This window comes from Heterodontus francisci, chromosome 4 (assembly GCF_036365525.1).
Source record: "Heterodontus francisci isolate sHetFra1 chromosome 4, sHetFra1.hap1, whole genome shotgun sequence".
Taxonomy (NCBI): domain Eukaryota; kingdom Metazoa; phylum Chordata; class Chondrichthyes; order Heterodontiformes; family Heterodontidae; genus Heterodontus; species Heterodontus francisci.
In genome coordinates, this window is record NC_090374.1 from 133,659,708 (window position 1) to 133,679,586 (window position 19,879).

Here is a 19,879-nt window from a genome sequence, read left to right on the forward strand (position 1 = left end):
TGTTTTCTGAAAAACAAACTAACAGTCTATACTTAATATTCAGACAGCCCACTTGCTACATTTCAACAGTAGCAGCAGAAAATGAAGACCACCGTTTAAATGCTTCCTTAAAAAAAATATATATATTAATTCATGGGATACGAGCAACCCTAACTGCCCTCGAGAAGGTGGTGGTTAGCTGCCTTCTTCAACTGCTGCTGTCCATGTTGCGTAGGTACTCCCACAGCGCTGTTAGAAAGAAAGAGTGTTCCAGGATTTTGACCCAGCAAGTGAAGGAACGGTGATATGGTTCCAAGTCCATAATGTGTGACTCGGAGGGGAACTTGCAGGCGGTGCTGTTCCCATGAATCTGCTGCCCGTGGTGGTGGTGGGGGGGGGGTGCTGGAAAGTGCTATCGAAAGAGCCTTGGCAAGTTGCTGCAGTGCATTTTGTAGATGGTGCACACTGCTGCCACCGTGCACCAGTGGTGGAGAGAATAAATGTTCAGGTGGTGGATGGGGTGTCGAGCAAGCAGGCTACTTTGTCTTGGATAGTGTCGAGCTTGAGTGTTGTTGGAGCTGCATCCATTCAGGCAAATGGAGAGTATTACATCACACTCCTGACTTGTGCCTTGTAGATGGAGGACAGGTTTTGGAGAGTCAGGAGGTGAGTTACTCACCACAGAAATACCAATCTCTGACCTTCTCTTGTAGCTATAGTATTTATATGGCTGGTCCAGGTGAGTTTCTAGTCAATGGTGACCTCCCACCCCCCTCAACTCCCATCCACACCCCCCAGGATGTTGATTGTGGGTGATTCAGCAATGGCAATGCTGTTGAATGTCAAGTGGAAATGGTTAGATTCTCTCTGGTTGGAAATCAGGGTCATTGCCTGGCACTTGCGTGGCACAAATGTTACTCGTCACTTATCAGCCCAAGCCTGTTGCATGCGGCACGGACTGCTTCAGTATCTGAGGAGTTGAATGGGCTGAGAAAAGGAGAATCTACCGTTTTCTGCATTGCAGTAGAAAGATGATTACAAAATTATTTTGATGTCACCTTGTTGAATGGGTTAGAACTAAAAGAATTCTTAACTCACTAAACTGCACCAGGACTTGATTAGATACCTTTGCAATAACTGAATGTGGTGAAAGGTCCAGAGTACTTTACTTTTGGTGGCTAATGTCTTGGCTCCAAAAGCAGGATAACTAAGGCAATGTAGGCACCCATTTCCTCAATTTTTTTTTTTGAAACACTAAGCCCGGATTTTAAAGTCAGCAGCAAAGTGAACCACAGACCTCAAAAAAAACCGTCCACAAAGATAGTGTTCTGTGGAGCAGATTTCACCTTTTCCAATATTGATTTCATTGTGGCGCCAGCAAAACGGGATCTCCAGCATCCATTAACAGTGAAGCCAACCAGGGTAAGCAGCCAATCACATTGAAGAATCACAGAATACAAACTAGGAAGTAAAAAAGCGCTGATTAAAATGAAGGATAAACACAGCAAAATAAAGATTGGGACATACACAAGGAATTGAAGGTAGCTGAAATATGAAACTTTTTAAAAGTTTAAAAATCTGTGGCTTTTAAACATTGTCCCAAATTTCTCTGCATTCCACAAATACAACATTTTTTCAGGATGACAAAGGTTGTCCAGCAGTAATTATGGAATAGTACACAATTAAAAATGCAATCGCACCTCTTTCAACAAGGCGTAACTTTTCCCAAGGATTTTTTTTTTTTTTATACAGTGAGACTAAGTGTAAATAGTTGAAGCTCAAGGATAAATTGCAGGGAATAACTGAAAGCAACTTGCGAACACCAGAAATTGCTGTCAGTTTCAGAGTTGTAATGACACCGAGCGCTGACAGTTTTATCGTCATTACACTAGCAAAATCTGAATTATTATACAAGTAATTCATATGGTGTCAAAGTCTAGGAATTATCATTGGCATATTAGCAAACAAGCTTTTAATGCATTTATGATAGTTGTTTGATTGCTATTTAAATGTGCAACCTTAAGTTATTGGGTTAATGCTCAAATTAAAATTAAAAAAAGGATCCTATGAATGCATCACTCAGTTGTACGCTACCAACGGCTATTTCTATGCTCAAAATGCATAACGGCATAGCAAGAAAGACATATTATCTTAGTACACAATTCACTGGTGTATCTCACCGAGCTGGACCAAAAATTAATCATAGGAAGTAGTATACTCAGAAAATATCTGCATATATAAATGTCTACTTCATAATACTGAAAAATGCAACTAAAATGTCAAACACTTGGCATATCCCTATTTACCCTGGAAAAATAAATTCACTGCCTAAATAGTATATTCACTTGTAAAACTGCCACACAAATGGCCCTTATTTCTATTTTTCAGTCACGCTAAACATTCTGGTTTCTCACACCCCTCTTCCACTATGTAATGGAAGGACAAAGGTCAGCAATACAGTTAGTTGCTGTCAAAAACATAACCATATGTACAAACGCAAGGAAAATTGCTAGATACTAGCAATGTAGCATCATCCTCTGTGTGATAAGCTTCGCACAAGGCTGATAATCTAGAATATCCTTTCTTTCCTCCACCCTCACCAGCTAAAATGGAAAATTCAGTGCATCACTACCCAAATGAAATTTAGAAAAACTCTTCATAGCCTTTAATATTACAACTAACTAAAGCACATTAACAGAATTTGAATTCCAAACTTTAGCAGACTCAGGCAGAATGCCTGTGAACAGAAAAACTGCCGAGAAGATTCCCAACATCTCCTGGCATGTTGGCACCTTTGGGGATGCTCAAAGAATTGGCTTGTTCTGAACAGGCCACAAACATAGATGCGTAGCTACAGAGGAGGAAAAGATGAATGTGTGGAAAGAAAAGAAATTCAACACCCCATAGACACATTTGTAAGAATATTGCACAAATGTAACCACAAGGTTTATTGGAAAGTGATCACAGCATGCCCACTTGTGAAACTAAATTGGCAATTTCTCAAAATAATAATGGAGCCAAAAGCCATAACATGGTCATTTACTCAAAATATCTATGAACTACCTCAACTTCACTGTTAATTAGATCTTAACACTTACTTTAGATTATAAATCATCCTCTGGTATCCATTTTCTACGTTACTTACAATTATGGCTGCAGATTATTGCCGAGTGAACATCTCATCATAGTAGTGGTGTTCTTACAATACAATCACCTTGAAGTCTGCAGGCAAGGTTTAACACACTTAGGGCCCACAATTGTGTAAACACTTACGAAAAATCTTAATGCTATGCATGCACTGTTAATTTTTCCATTATGTTTGATCCCTATTTTAAATGGGAAATATGTAATCTTGTCACACCGCTGGTACATCACCACCATATCCAATCCAGTATATGACGGGCAGGACGGCAAAATGACAAGTTTGCATAGGCTATTTCCATAATAAGTGTGGACATAGGGATTTTTTTTTTAATCAGTAAAATGATTTACCGAATTGCATCTAATCCCCCCGCCCAATTAACTCCCACCCTTGTAACCCCGTTTGATCTAAACACACTTGGTTTTCAATCCCAGTGAGCAACGCCACTGTGGATCAACGTGTTACAAATCTTGGATGCCTGCATACCATCAATTTTCAATATACCACAATTACAAGAAAAAAAAGGTCTGTTGCCAGTGTTTTACTGAGCTCCATTCAAAGCTTCTAACCGCCGAGAATGTAAAATTGTTGCCTTGTAAATAGCAATCCTGTACCTACATGTACTTGAGAACAAGAGAGGGATGCGCTAATGTACCTTGTCCAGCTCATCGTGTAGTTCAGCCAGGCTGGGTCTGATGAGTTTCTCTCCCAGTTGAGCCACTGTGTTCCTATAATGATCGATCCTGGGCACCGCATCGATAGTGTTGTGGCCGAAAGTCCTGAGATAGTAAGTGTTACTGTGTGTATCGTAGTAGTGATGAGTTGCAGTGCCGGCCGAGTGCAGACTGCCCTCACTCAGCATAGTATCGCCGTTCTGCGGGTAGCCGTTCATACTCTCGCTGGGCGGCTGCTGCTGTTGACCGTGCGAGCTCGATGCTGAGCCGGACGGCGGGGCGGACGATGGCGGCGGCTCGTCCGAAGCCGGGTCGACGAAATTCACCCGGAATCTGCCTTTCGCCTCTTCTGCTGCCGCAGTGGCGGCGGATGCGGGCGGCTCGGCGGCGGCGGCAGGTGGTGAGGCTGAAGACGGAGCTGCTGCCGCCGCCTCGCCGCCGTCCCCCCGCTCCTGGGCTGGGGTCTGTCCCTTCTGCCCGTCTCCCCCTCCTCCCCCCTCGGTCACCAGGTCGACCTGAAAGCGGCTCTGACTCGCTACGGGACGGAGCGGCATCGCGGGCTCGGGGCCAGCCTGAGACTGAGCCTGCTCGCCGGCTGGGGAAGCGGGAAAGCCGGACTCCATCTCACCGCGGCTCAAATTACAACCAAAAAAAAAATGTTAATTAACTCCTAATACCAATCCCTCCTTCCTCTCCCGGGCTGTTTCTAAACTTTGCACCAGGAATTGCTGCTAGATTTTACCCGCCTGCACCGTCAGCCGTATCCCCGACCGCTGTAGGTACAGCGTTAGAGCGGCCGGTCCTACACCTCCCGGCGCCTGAGCATTAATAAGGTGCCTGCCGGAGCCGTGCTGGTATCCCCAGAGTGTGTAGCTGTGTCCCGGACACTCAGTGGCTGCAACACTCAGTCACAGTCAATTTTTATCTATCTTCCTCCTTCTTCCCTTTCCTCCTTCCTTTATCTCTCACATCCCTGACCGGCCTCAGCTGTTATAAGACGGCGCTCTCCTCTCATTGGTGGCTGCAGCATGCGGCGGGGGTGTTGCTGCTGGAGACAGCGGAAAGCCCAATACACTACACAACACAGGGCAGGGCAGGCTAAACATCGCGAGAGACAGACAGACAGACAGGCTGCTGCTGCTCTCTCTCTCTCTCTGCTGCCCTGTGCAGGGGTTTCATTTTCAAACACGCTCTTTCCCTGATGCTGCCGAATGCAATGCAACAGAACGGGGATGATACGCGGCGAGGGGGGGTGGGGACAGTGCGGGGAAAGTGAGCAACTTGCAAATATGGATCATGTGCTAAACCGCACCTTTTTCAAAATTATTACTTTATTGCATGGAGTGGGGTTCAGGGCAAGTAGGGAAGTGCAGTAGGCATGACTGAAAGGTGCCCCGTTTTAGCCAAGGGTAGGGAGCATCTTAAAGGCAAAACCCGCTTTCATTTTTTTTAAAGTATAAGGAAAATAACCTACAAATGCTGAAAATCTGAAATGCACGTTGGTCGACATTTGTTCAGGAAAAAAAGATTATGATGTTTGGGGTTTGTAGATAAACCATCCACAGAGAAGTAAATCAATGAAGTAACTGCAAACTCTTTAATAGAAGGCAGATGACAAATTGAAGGTGAAATGATGTCGAGATCTAAATAAGACAAAAGTATGTGCAACTACTGAGGGATAGAAAATTAACACACAAACAGGACAGAAATAGAAAAAAAGGGAGAAAAGCGAGAGCAGTGAAAAAAACAAGCAGCAAGTGCGGCAAATCGGAAATTACAACAATAAATTGAAATGAAATTCTGTGGACTGACCACTCATGAGAAGAGGAAAGAGCCGTCATACCACAAGCGAAGACCCCTGTGATCAATGAAGGGTATTCAAATGTCAACCTGTCACCTTCTCTCGGCTATTAATAATCCTTCCCTGCATCACGAGCACCCACTGCTGTGAAGAAAACAGAGGGTAAAGCTAAGGTCTGAAGTTACGAAAGTGAATTTTCAGACCAGAGGGCAGAGTGCCCAGAAGAAAGACGAGCACTGTCCCTTAACCTTACATTGAGCTTCATTGGAATGGTGTCGGCAACCTAAGATTGAAAACTTGGAGCAGGATTGGGAGTGGAAGTTAAATTGGTGAGCCAAAGGGAGGTCACACTTGTGGATAGAACTGAAATAAAAACAGAATATGCTGGAAACACTCAGCATGTCAAGCTGCATCTGTGGATAGGGAAACAAAGTTAACCTTTCAGGTCATTGACCTTTTGTCAGAACGAAATGTTTGGTGATAATCTAATCTGAGTTTGCATCATCACCACACCCCTGCCAGCCCCAACCTCATAATAAGAAATATTTCCCGAGTGAAAGAAGTACATGTAAATTGCTGTCTGAAATGGAAGAAGTATTTGGGACCCTAGACAGTAGCATTGTGAAGGTAAGCAAGCAGGTGTTGCATCTCGGGCTAAAGTAAAAGAGCATGAGCTCTTTAGAAAAGAGAAGGTTGAGAGATGACCTGATAAAGGTCTTGAAAGTTATAAAGGGGTTTGATAGGGTAAATAGAGAGAAAATGTTACCATTTGTGGGGGTGTCCAAACTAGGAACTGTAAATCTAAGATAGTAACTAATAAATCCAATCAGGAATTCAGAGGAAATTTCTTTACTCAAGAGTGTGGTTAGAGTGTGGAACTTGCTACCACAAGGAGAGGTGATTAGCATAGATGCATTTAACAGGATGCTAAAAAAAAACACGGAGAAAAGAATAGAATGATATGTTGATGGAATGAGATTTTAAAAAGGTGGGAGGTGGCTCACCTAGAGCATAAACAACAGCACAGACCTGTTGAGCCAAATGGCCTGTTTTTGAGGTGTAAATACTATATAATATGTACAATGTAATTTCCCACAGCTGCATGAGAGGTTAGAGCAGAAGGACAGTTAGACATAGGAATGGCTGAAGAACGAGTAAGGATATCATGAAGGGACCAATCCATCCAGAAGGTAGAGAAGAAAGGGGACACTTGATTTGTAGTGGTATCATTTTGAAAAAGGTGGCAATGGCTGGAGATAACTTAGCAAATGTAGAAAGTGAGGATAAAGAGTATTCTGTTATTATAATGAGAAATGCTGAAAAGAGGATAAGACCAGGGTCCTAGCGAATAATGCAGGTTCAGTCACGAATGCTGTGGAGGAGAAACGTCAACTGAGGAAAAATGGGGGCAATTCAGAAGCTCTGATTTGGGAAGCGGAATCCTCAAAGCAAATGTGATGGAGACAGAGAAACTGGGAGAAAGAGATAGTGTACTTAATGAGGTGGAGTAGGAAGAAGCAAATCAAGGTAGCTATGGGATTTGTTGGGCTTATAATAGGTATCGGTAGAAACCACAGCAACAGGGATGAAGAGAGAAGTCTAGGAAGGAAAGAGTCATACATGAACCATGTGAAAGGAAAGGATGGGTGGAAATTAGAAGCATAGTAATTGAAAGATCAGAGTGTAAACAGAAATCAACACCAACATAGTCAACAATCTGATGGAGATATTGAGAGGAATTTTAACGTGAGTGGGAGCATAGGTTAGAATGTGAGTGCAGAGTGAAATCCAATACAAATGGGATCATGTTGGAAAACCAACTCCAACCCACTGACATCCATATTTTACTGCAGTGCGTTAAGTGGTGTGTATTCAACCCAGAGGCAGGTTTTTAATTTCAATGTGTTAATCATTCAATTAGAGCAATATTTACATAAGATTTGCATTTTACCTTTGATTCCATGGGTTTCCTGGGCTTCCTGGAACTTACCAATGAAAGCAAGGTGAGAAGCAGCAGCAATTGAGGGGGCTGAATCCATGACAAGGAAATATGCCAGTAAGTACTTAGTACTCAGAGTATGATGCATAAAGCTGCCAACAGCACAGGTTTAATCCCCGTACCAGATGTGGTAGTTCATGGAGACCTGCTTCCTCACCTTGCCCCACAATTGAGGAGTGGTGCCCCTCAAGCTATACATTACCAACTGTCTTTCTTTAATAGAGAAAGATGCCTACGGTCTTTTGCAGCTCGAACAAGTCAGTACTCATAGCTCCTTTGAAAGGATTTATTCAAAGTACTTGTGCTGAGAGGTCCCTTTATGCATTTTGGAGGTACCTTCACACTCTTTGGAGGTTTAGTGGTCAGATCTGCAATTTTGAGCTCTAATCTATCAAATCAACATGGGTGCTGTGTACACTGTCTTTGGACTTCTGATAAGGACAAGGTCATAGAGTCATAGAGCCATTATGGTACAGAAGGAGGCCATTCGGCTCATCAAGTCCATGCCAGCTCTCTATAGAGCAATCCAGTCAATCCCATTCTCCCTCTCTAACCTGTAGCCCTGCAAGTTTATATACTCAAGTGCCTATCCAATTTCCTTTTGAAATTATTGATTATCTCAACTTCCACGACCGTCACATGCAGCAAATTCCTGGTCATTACCACAGCTGCATAAAAAAGCTCTTCCTCACATCCCCCCATATGTCTTAACCAAAACCTTCAATCTGTGTCCCCTAGTCCTTGTACCATTAAATAATGGGTACAGCTTTCCTTTGTCTACCTTATCTAAACCTGCCATAATCGTGTACACCTCTATCAGATCTCACCTGAACCTCCCTTAGTCAAAGGAGAACAACCCCAGCTTCTACAACCTAACATTGTAGTTAAATTCCCTCATTCCTGGAACTACTCTGGTAAATCTCTTGTGCGCCCTAAGGACATTCAAATCCTTCCTAAAGTATGGTGACCAGAACTGGACACAATATTCTAGTTGTTGCCTAATCAGAACTTTGTAAAGGTTCAGCATACCCTCCTTACTTTTGTACTCAATACCTCTATTTATGAAGCCCAAGAACCCATATGCTTTGCTAACTAATCTCTCAGTATGCCCTGCCACCTTCAAAGATCTATGCATATGAACCCTCAGGTCACTCTGTCCCTGCACATTCTTTACACTTGTGCCATTAGGAATATATTACCTTTCCCTATCCCTTCTGCCAACATGCATCACCCTACACTTCTCTGTATTAAATTCCATCTGCCACTTGGCTACCCATTCTGTTGGCCTATCTATGCCCTGTTGCAATCGATTGGTATCATCCTCACTGTTTGCCATACCTGCAGCATGAGCAGCAGCAGCAGCCTGCTACTCATGGACCTGCAGCCCCACAGGAGAGAGGGGAGCAGCAGGCAGTGCAGTTCATAGGAGGCCGTACCCAGCACATGGCCTTTTTAGGCAGAGGATAAGCTTCCTCAACATATCGGAATACCAGTGATTCAGGAGATTTAGGGTGTGATGTCAATTGGAGGTAGACACTTGCAGCCTTTCGGAGAAAGACCTGTTGCCAATTGAACCTGGTGGCCATGCTCTACTGGTGACTGACAAAGTGACCACCGCCTACTGTTAATTGTATATTAATTGTGTTTATTGTATGCAAGTGGTGGGCATTAACTGGGAATTTGCTTGTGCTCCTACGAATAGCAACAAACTGAAACAGTGGTGGTTGGGTTAGGAGGTGCATGTTTGAAATGTGTATCTCTACAAATAAAAGCTCATAAAAGTGTAAAGATTGACTCCAGTTCTATCCTTCACCGGCAGGATTTCTGGTATATAACATGGTAGCGAGAATGGCTGTCTAAAGTTGAAGGTTGGAAACTAAGTGAAAAAAAATCAGACATAAAACTAAAATTCTAGTGGCCATTGTGGAAACTGGCAAGAAACAAGTATAAATTGTGGGGGTATGATTATCCTGCAATGTTCTCTGAGTATGAACCATATGACCAGTGGAAGAATAAAGTGGATATATGGACAGAATTGAGAGAGAACTGAAACCCCAGTTCCCTTCCCTCTACTGTCCATAATCAGTGTGTTTTTGACAAGGAAAATACGTGTGTTTCTTAACCCCTGTGTGTGTGTCCGATTTGAATAACCAGCTGCATGCTTTTCATGGGTTGAAATTTTTATTAACACGTTCACCCTGAAAGTCTAACGCTATGTCTCACACACAAACACACACACATATGCACACATTTGAGAAAGAAAGCCGTTAAAGAGGATAGTGCACTTTTACCAATTACAAACAAAGGACTAGTTTGTAAGTCACGTGATTTTTGGCTCATCCTGGGGAAAAGGCATGCATTGCAAGCTGGTGAAGAAGGCGTTTTCACTCCTGAAGTTTATTTAGGTGGATTTGATAGCCGGAGTTGTCTATTGAAGTCCTTGCAGGATTCTCCCGAAGAGGTGGATTTTCAGCAGGTAACATCATTTGTTGCTTGTAGATTTATTACTAGGAGGACTGTTTTCTGTACTGGTGGATTTGAAAAGCAACAGGCTTGGAGTCCTTAGGATGTTGTAGTTTCCAGTTTTAAGGCATAGGTGTTCTGTCTTTGTTGCTGTCTCTGCAGCTGTGGTTTGAAGACTGACACCTTTCTCCCTGGTGCTTGGAATAATAAGATTCATTATTTGTGATTGGTTTTGGTCAGGTGGCCACCTGATCTGATATTGTCCACCTGATATTGTCAACCCAGAATGATTTGAAGGTCGAAGCCATTGCTACACGGTGGGGCTGGATGGTGGCCATTCGTGCCTCCTTATGATTTAACTGGTTTCTTACAGCTCTCTATGTTAAGTTCCGAGCTTGGAGACAGTGAGTCTAGGAGTCCATAGATATTGAGTTTTGGGTCAGACCCAAACAATAGGAGGTGTAAATTCTACAAATGGGTTTGTCTTGGTATGTCCATTCAAGGGAGGCACTCCATCCATGGCCATTCAATTAGGAACTTTCCGAGTGCTTGAGATACTTCTGAGTCTGGGCCAAAATTGCAAATGTCACATGATCCTCAGCAGCCATCTTATTCAGCATTTTAATGTCCATTGTAGTTCGTTTAAAAAGAAATTTCAGTTCCAGAAAATCCTATGCTGAATACAGCCCATGTTTAAAGTTATAAATAGGACATGCCTTTACTGGGCATAACAACATGGGTTATGTCTCTACCAAAGAGAAAACAAAGTATGGCCTTGCCATTGTTACTTCTTACAATAAATAAAATCAGAAATAAAGTGTTTTGTGAGCTGGATGCCTATTGGTTGGATAGTAATGAAAGTCTGGACCTTATATTACTGTTCCTGGATGAAATCTACAAGAACGATGATCTGCTAAATGCCTATGAGACATGGTCATAATTTGACAGATTTTGGAAAACAGATTGTCATTCCATGGAAGAATACATCATGGACTTTAACAGATTGTATCAAAGGTTGACAAAATTCAACTTGGGGATTCCTGGATTGATACTGGTGTTTAAATTGCTGGATTGTGCAATTGTGTTTCACATGGACAGGCAACTGGTTCTAACTGATGTCCAATTCTCAGAGAAGAGACTGTGTTGGATCAAATGTCAGCTGCCTGAAGAAAGATTCCTGGGCAATCAGTAATTTCTTTCAGCCTTCATTGGAATAAGTGAGACATTCCGCAGTGCCACAAACAATAGAGGACTTAATGGTTGCCAGATTTTGAAGTGGATACTGGACGCAGGTGTCAATACACGGGAAGGATTAAAGACAAGCAGAATGAGACTGAAAGCACCTTTAGCAAATCAGGCTATTATAGCAGAAGACAAAGTTGGAACTACATTAATAGGCAAACGAATCCCAGGAATGCTCAAGGAACAGTTAATAGGTGCTTCAAGTATCATTATGTGGAGAATTGCCCAAAATGAAGGAACTTCAAAATGACACATGACGAAGAGAATTCAGAGGAAGAGGATGAAGGTAAAGATGAATCTGAACAACTTATACTGATCACAAGGAGTTTTAGTCCTGTGATGAATGTGTTAGTTATGGACTCCTTTACCTGTACAGTACTGGATAGTACGTCTACTTGAACAGTAAGTGGAACAGGTTAGTTAAAATGTTATCTAAGTAGCGAGGATCAACGCAAAGTTAAGGAATATTAAAGTAGTACTTGCTTTGGGTTTGGCAATGACAGCTGTTATCCAGGTGAAAAAGGTGTCTAGAGGTCTTTTACTGTCTTCACCTGGTCGTATTGTAACAGGGTTTGATTTGTAAACACACTGTCTTCTGAGCCCCCCTTTGGTGAATCCGTTTTCACCACTTTCCAATTATAAGGTACAGAAATGAGCACATCAGGTTTTCTTAGGTTTAAAGAAGAAAAGTGAAATTTATTAAAACTTAAGCTCTAATTTAGTTAACGCCTCCGGATACACGATGTGCCCACACTAGCATGCACACACGATATACACATGCAAATTGGGACAGAAAAGAGCAGAAGAAAAATAAAGTGGAGAGGTTTGAGGCAATCAGAAGGGTTTCTTGCTTACTGTGCTTTGAGCTCACTGTAGTCCTTTTGTAAGTAGTCTTGTTTTTCATTGGGGCCCAGTATGCTTCTTAAACCTTGTTCACTGTAGGAGACTTTTCTCTCTTGGGGTTCATGTGTCTTCAATGGGTCTTCAGTTCAGTGAGAAAGAGATGAGAGCAGACAGGAGAGAGGTGTCCTCAATCCAGGAGAAAACAGCTTTCTGAGTTTCTTTCTCTCAGCAAGTTCAAATTCAAAATCTCCAACAGTCAGTTAGTCGTGTGACTAAACTGGTCCGACCACTTCTTCTGTGTACTGGGGAAGCAAGGACTGGGTCCCTTGTTCCAACACTGTCTGCTAGCATGCAAATGTCTTTCCAGTCAGAAGCTTGATAATTCCATGTGATATGCCCTCTTTTCTTCCCAGCCATAATTTTAAGTTTTAATGTTCATGTGGCAAAATAATGTGTGCCCCTGTCTTGGCAGGTGGGGGCCTGCATGACACAACACATGAGGTCACTAAAGAGAGTTGTAATTCCAATTAAAATAGCTGGAGTAAGCCATTTTATAAGTTCTGATGTAGTCTCTATTGAGATACCTATGCTGTTGAGTAAACCTTCTATGAAAAAGGCACATGGAGCATGATAAAACAATTATTTTTGGAAAGTGAGTTGATATGCAGTTTACACAGTCAGGACACAGTCAGAGGCGGCACAGTGGCGCAGTGGTTAGCACTGCAGCCTCACAACTCCAGCGACCCGGGTTCAGTTCTGGGTACTGCCTGTGTGGAGTTTGCAAGTTCTCCCTGTGTCTGTGTGGGTTTCCGCTGGGTGCTCTGGTTTCCTCCCACAGCCAAAGACTTGCAGGTTGATAGGTAAATTGGCCATTGTAAATTGCTCCCAGTGTAGGTAGGTGGTAGGAGAAGGGTGGGGATGCGGTAGGGAATATGGGATTAATGTAGGATTAGTATAAATAGGTGGCTGTTGTTCGGCACAGACTCGGTGGGCCGAAGGGCCTGTTTCAGTGCTGTATCACTCTATGACTTTGTTGTATCCCCTTAACCAAATCTGATGTTTCCCATCAGATTGTTAGACAAGTATTAATAGCATCAGGTGATAAGAATCAAAGAGCAAAAAAAAATGTCCTAGAGTTACATAGACAATTTACTCACCCTACTTGTTGGAAATGCAAAGCATTTCTTAAATGGTGAAAGATTGGAAAGTGTTGATGTCCAAGGGGACCTGGGTGTCCTTGTTCATAAGTCACTGAAAGCTAACATGCAGGTGCAACAAGCAATTAGGAAGGCAAATGGTATGTTGGCCTTTATTGCAAGAGGATTTGAGTACAGGAGTAAAGAGGTCTTGCTGCAATTGTATAGAGCCTTGGTGAGACCGTACCAGGGGTATTGTGTACAATTTTGGTCTCCTTACCTAAGGAAGGATATACTTGCCATAGAGGGAGTGCAACTAAGGTTCACCAGGCTGATTCCTGGGATGGTGGGATTGCCCTGTGAGGAGAGATTGAGGAGACTGAGCCTGTATTCTCTAGTGTTTAGAAGAATGAGAGGTGATCTCATTGAAGCATACAAAATTCTTGCAGAGCTTGACAGGGTAGATGCAGGAAGGATATTTCCCCTGGCTGGTAGGTCTAGAACCAGGGGACACAGTCGCAGAATAAGAGGCAGGTCATTTAGGACTGAGATGAGGAGGAATTCTTCACTCAGAGGGTGGTGAATCTTTGGAATTCTCTATCCTGTGGGGCTGTGGAGGCTCAGTCATTGAGTATGTTTAAGACAGAGATCGATAGATTTCTAGATATTAAAGATATCAAGGGGATAGTATGGGAAAATAACGTTGAAGTAGAAGATCAACCATGATCTAGTTGAATGGCAGAGCAGGCTCGAGGGGCCAAATGGCCTACTCCTGCTCCTATTTCCTATGTTCCTATGTTAAAAATCTTGCTAAAAGATGCAGGTGTGGTTGATGAAGAGTATACAAGGTTAATAGAAGAGATTAGTGAGAAGTGTGAAATCTGCAACAGTTATCAAAGGACGCAACCACGTCCTATTGTAAGCCTTCCATTGGCATGTGATATTATGGTATGGGACAAAGAAATACTTTCATTCTATGTTTTAAAGACCTGATGACTGGATTTTGTCTTCCTACAATAATGCATAGTAAGGACAAAAGGGTTATTATAGACAATATCATGGAGAAATGGATAGGGACTGGATTTGGGACACCGGCAAACTTTCTGACTGATAATGGAGGGAAATTTGCCAATGACGAATTCAGCGACGTGTGTAAAAATTAACACTATGGTCATAAATACTGCAGCTGAAAGTCCTTTCAGCAATGGACACTGTGAAAGGAATCATGCTGTGATCGATGAAATGCTGCATAAAATCTTAGCTGACCAACCAAACTGCAAGTTGACGTGGGTGGTTCATGCAAAAAATTCACTTCAGATGGTTGGAGGATATAGTCCCTATTAATTAGTTTATGGGTGAAATCCCAAGTTGCCTTCTCTTCTATGCAATAGTCCTCTTGCTCTAGAAGGTACTCCAATTAGTTCCATTTTTTTCTGCATAGTTGCATGCTTTACATGCAGGGCACGGGCTTCAAAGTTGAGGTCATGAGAAAATGTAGGTAGTCCCAAGGCATCATATAAGGTCATCTGAGACAGAATTTAATTCAGGAGCTGTCTTGTACTATAATAGAGAGGGTCATAGGGAATGGAAAGGTCCAGGTAAAGTCATAGGTCCTGATGGTAAGGCAGTACTTAACAAACATGGCAATCAAACTGTTAAGGTTCATTCCTCCTGATTAATCAAAATTATTTACAAAATCATGGACTCTGAGTAGCTGATAGAAGTAAACATCTCAAATGCTCATGTGTTTTGTGATGAAGGCCCTGAGAAACAGAATGTGGTAGATCAAGTGCTGGATAATGTTAACGTGAGCGATCATGACACATATGACCGAGTTATCACATCCTAAGGCCAACTGCCCAGAGTGGGACTCAGGTGAAATATATTCCAGAGGGGTCTAATGAATGGACGGATGCAATAATTGTGGGATGTGCAGGAAAATCTACTGGCAAGTTTAAATATTGGTTGAATGTTCACAATAATAGCGAGGTCCATGGACTAACAGAATGGGGTGAAAGAGTGAAAAGTAAGAAAATGCAGTGCAAGTATTAATAGTGGGTCCAAAAGTGACTCATGCTTCAGAAAACAATCATATACTGAAGAAAGAACCTCTGATAGTGCAAGAGGGTGATCCCGCAAAAGTAGTCCTGATAGACACAAAAGTGAAAGTAGAGACCATAGCTTGAATAGGTTAGCTGACAACAACAACAGCTTATATTTATATAGCACCTTTAACATAATAAAACATCACAAGGCCCTTTACTGGAGCATTATAAAACAAAATGTGACACCAAGCCACAAAACCACTACTGAGACCAATTTTTACCCCCCCCCAGATATGACCAAAAGCTTGGTCAAAGAGGTAGGTTTTAAGGAGTGTCTTAAAGGAGGAAAGCGAGCTGGGGTGGTGTAGGGAAGGTATTCCAGAGCTTGAGACCTAGACAACTGAAGGCGTGGCCACCAATGGCAGAGCAATTAAAATCAGTGATGCACAAGAGGCCAGAATTAGAGGAGTGCAGATATCTTGGAAGGTTGTGGGGCTGGAGGAGATTACAGCGATACAGAGGGGGCAAGGACCTGGAGGAATTTGAAAACAAGGATGAGAATTTTAAAATCAAGATGTTGCTTGTCCGGGAGCCAATGCAGTTCTGCGAATACAGGGGTGATAGGGGAACGGGACTTTATCCGAGTTAAGACACGGGCAACAGAGTTTTGGATGATCTCAAGTTTACGGAGAGTAGAATGTGGGCGACCAGTCAGGAGTGCATTGGAATAGTCAAGTTTATAGGTAACAAAGGCATGAATGAGGGTTTCAGGAGCAGATGAGCTGAGACAGGTGCAGAATCGGACGATGTTATGGAGGTGGAAGTAGGCGGTCTTAATGAATAACACCAATATGAGGTTGAAAGCTCATCTTGGGATCCAATGTGACACCAAGGTTGTGAACAGACTGGTTTCATCTCAGACTGTTACCAGGGAGAGGAATGAAGTTGGTAGCTCGGGAATGGAGTTTGGAGCAGGGACAGTGGAGAGGCATTGGAGGAGGATGGTGTGGTCCACCGTATCAAAGGCTGCAACAGTCGAGAAAGCCAAGGAGGGAAAACCAATGAAATAAAGACCACAGAACAATCTCGAAACAGTACTAGAAGCAGAAGTCCTCATGAACATGAAGTTTTTGTGGCTGCCAATAAACCTGAGGATAAACTAATAAGAGAGGTAACATAAAGGAAGGTGGATAGTTATAGAGAGTTTGGCGTTTATTCTGAGGTAAGATAAGGGTCAACCAACTTTGTTAAAGTGGATTTGGACTGAAAAAGTTTTTACAGATGGGCATTATAAGGCTAAACTGAGATAAGTAGCTAGGGGTTTTGAAGAGCGACTGGTGATATAGATGTTAGAATGCACTCTCAGCTGGAAAAGTAATCGTAAAAATCTTTTTAGTTCTTTTGTCCATGCATTCATGGGAGTCTAGGCCAAACGACATAAAAGCTGCATTTCTGCAAGGCAATACTTCTAAGAGAGAAGCGTTTCTGAAAATGTAGGTGCAGAAGGAAAATTATAGAAGCCAAACAAATGCACCAATGGCCTGAATGATGCTTCCAGGGTGTGGTATTTTTCAGTGAAATCTGTTTTGCTGAAAATAGGTTGTGTTCAACTAAAAGCAGATCCCGCAATGATTTTTTGATATCATAAAAGAAAACTTTCAGGCATCTTCATGATGCATGTTGATGATTCCTTATTGGGCAGTACAATGGAATTTGAGGAATGTGTTATCAATATGATTGGAGTAGAATTTAAAATTTGGAGTTAGGCTTTGGGCTTTTAAATATATTAGTTTAGATATCAAGCAAAGTAGATCTGGAATAACTTTAAATCAACAATCCAATTTAGAGAGTGTTCATCCATCCTAGTTAATCATACTAGGTCATCACAGAAAGATGATGTTATATCTAAAGAAGAGACAGAGCAATTGTGAAGCTTGATTGGTCAATTGGACTGGTTGTGCACTCATACTAGAACAGATGTTAGTTTTAATGTGTTGGAGATAAGTACTACAATGAACCACCCTAAAGTTGAGAATGTTTTAAAGGCAAATAAAACATTCAAAAATATGGGCTGTATTTAGTCGCTAGGCCCCAGGTGGCACCGTTCGGACCAGAAGCATGAGCCGCTGCCGCTTGGGTGGGGATCGACTGGCCGCAAACGATTTGCCAGCGGCTGGCCAATTATGGGTCGGCAGGTCTGAGGGCTGACCACAAAGGCAGCGAAGGCAGGCAGAGAGGAAGGGCATGAGGTCATGCAGCAGTTGCTGGTGCCATATTTAAAGGACTGCCCGCATTCAGTATCATGGGGGCTGTCAGGACCTCTGCGGAAAGAAAGGAAAGGAAATCAGTAGAGACAATAGCGGAAGGAAGTCTCTGGGTGGCTCCACAGTTCAGTGATGCCTCCTTGCAGGCTCTCCTCCAAGCTGCAAGGGCAAGGCGGGAGGTCCTCTTCCCAGGGACAGGAGGAGGAGACCACCCTGACTGACCAAGCAAGCCTGCATGGAGATTGCAGAGGAGGTCAATAGCCGTGGGTCACCCCCAGAAACTGGCTTCAGTGCCGCAAGCATGTCAATGACCTTATTCATTCTACCAGGTGAGTACTCCATACCTCTTTTCCCTCTGGGGCTTGCATGTGGCAACACAACAGGCTGAGTTTGGTGGAGAGGGCGTGACCACCCAGTCAGTGGCAATGGAGTCAGGCAGCAGCATATCCTGTCAGAGGCATGGCTGAATCTCGATGAGAGGCGTCCATCTGTGATTGCTGACTCCAGCAAGGACCCCGAGAGTGAAAGCATGCAGGAAGCATTTGTGTGCCCCCATCATGGACAGCTGGGCTGCCACCAGCATAGGCAATGTGCTGTCTTCGTGGGGTAACTAATAGTGCTCATCTTTGTACTTGCAGAAGATAACAGCCCATAACGTTAAGGAACAGGCCAAGACCAGCGGAGGGGTTCCATCCTAACCCCATGGACGAGTAGGCATTGGAATTGGCAGGGCAGCACAGGGGCTGCTCCATCGCAGGTAGTGAAATAGGAGTGCCGACACAAGAGAGTGAGTGGCTGAGTGCAGAGGCACAATGACGCACATGAGGCATTGTGTTCATGCGTCCACCACTGGACACATGGAGCTCCACATGAGAAGTAGCTGGAAGGACATAATGGGAAGTGTAAAGCTTTTAATCTATATTTTCTCTCATGCAAGTCAGGCAGAAGAATAGAGCGTTGCAGTATCCAGGGAACAGCTGCCCACCTCTGAGAAGGATCAGGAGGAGGAGACCTCAGAGAGTGCACCGTATATCATTCCCCCACAACCTGTACCAGAGCAGATGCTTTCACGTTGGTGGGTGTCTACACATAGATTCAGGGTCACAGCCTAGTGAGCACAGCATAAACGCACCCGAGCAGCTGACAGAGGCTGTGACAGCTGAAGCCTCTAACACTCGGAGGACTGTTGGAGGCCAAATGTGGTGCTGAGCCCTAGGATGATGAAATGCCTCTGCAATTGTTGGCAAGGCAGCAAATTCTGGAGCTGCAGCAAGAGGTGAGGAAACATCTGGCGGAGTTTCCAGAGTATATGAACACCTTGCCACAGACAGTGGAGGGATCCATCCAGTCCTGAGTGCTGCCATGTCTCTGAGAGGTGTGCATTTGGCTTCCTACGTTGTGAGATTGGTGACAGTCATGGAGAGCCAGATCCAGCAGCCCACTCAATGGATGCCAGAGATGCACACAGAACTGCATGTCATTGCATTGTCCACAAATGCAATGCAGCAGTGACAAGGCAAGAAGGGGACGAGGCTTCTGAAGTCTCCACCAGGTTCTTGTACTTCTCATCAGCAGTGTGCCTAGCAAGGGAGGAGCAGTGGCTGACCTCTGTATCTGTGGGCTCCTCTTAGGCTGTTCCTGGTTTCAATAATGGCTCCTCAGCCGCCCTGTCAGTGACACCAGCACCTCAAGTATCTATGACAACAGAGGAGGGTCCCCCACTTGTGCAGGAGCCCCTGAGCATGCTGAGGCCCTCCAGGCCACAGGCAGCCAGAGGATGACCATCAAGGTCATCCCAAACCTCAGGGCAGCAGGGCCAGCAGCCTGCCTCCAACTCAGCCGATAATGCAGGGTGAGAACCATGTGGGAGCACGCGTAGAATATTTAAGAAGGGCACGTTGCTGCACTTGGAACACACAGGTGAAGAGAGTGTTAAAGTATGAATCCTCACGTGTCTTTATTTCCATTTAATAAAGGTTTATTGTGGTGGTGCAACATCTCCTTTTATGTTTTGCAAGCATCTGGGACTTCCAGTATACACTGACTCCCTCAAGGTGCTGGATGCGAGGGTCCATGCCTCGTGCAGTTGACACTTCACCCTTGCTGCTGTGCAATGTCCAACTGGGCGCAGGGCGATGGAATGGTAAATGAAGGAGGAGACAGCAGGGCTGCAGAAAGGTGAGGCTTTTATTGGTATGAGTCCAACAGGTAGTCAGGGTCATCTGAAACATCTGTGTATTAGCGCGGTCCAAGCCTCCCTTGCATATATCTCATTACGCCTTGCCTGTGGT

At 43.7% G+C, this 19,879-nt stretch overlaps 1 protein-coding gene across 2 annotated transcripts in view; it reads right to left on the reverse strand.

Moving 5' to 3' along the window:
* slc12a2 (solute carrier family 12 member 2) overlaps window positions 1–4,815 on the reverse strand; it is a 245,127-nt gene extending 240,312 nt beyond the window's left edge. Inside the window, exon 1 of one of the 2 annotated variants that reach the window (XM_068030181.1) lies at window positions 3,777–4,815. In XM_068030181.1, the coding sequence (XP_067886282.1) occupies window positions 3,777–4,418 (642 nt within the window). In that variant the 5' untranslated portion in view covers window positions 4,419–4,815. The remainder of the gene's footprint in view (window positions 1–3,776) is intronic. The other variant, XM_068030180.1, reaches the window with a different exon arrangement.
* Window positions 4,816–19,879: the final 15,064 nt, after the last annotated feature.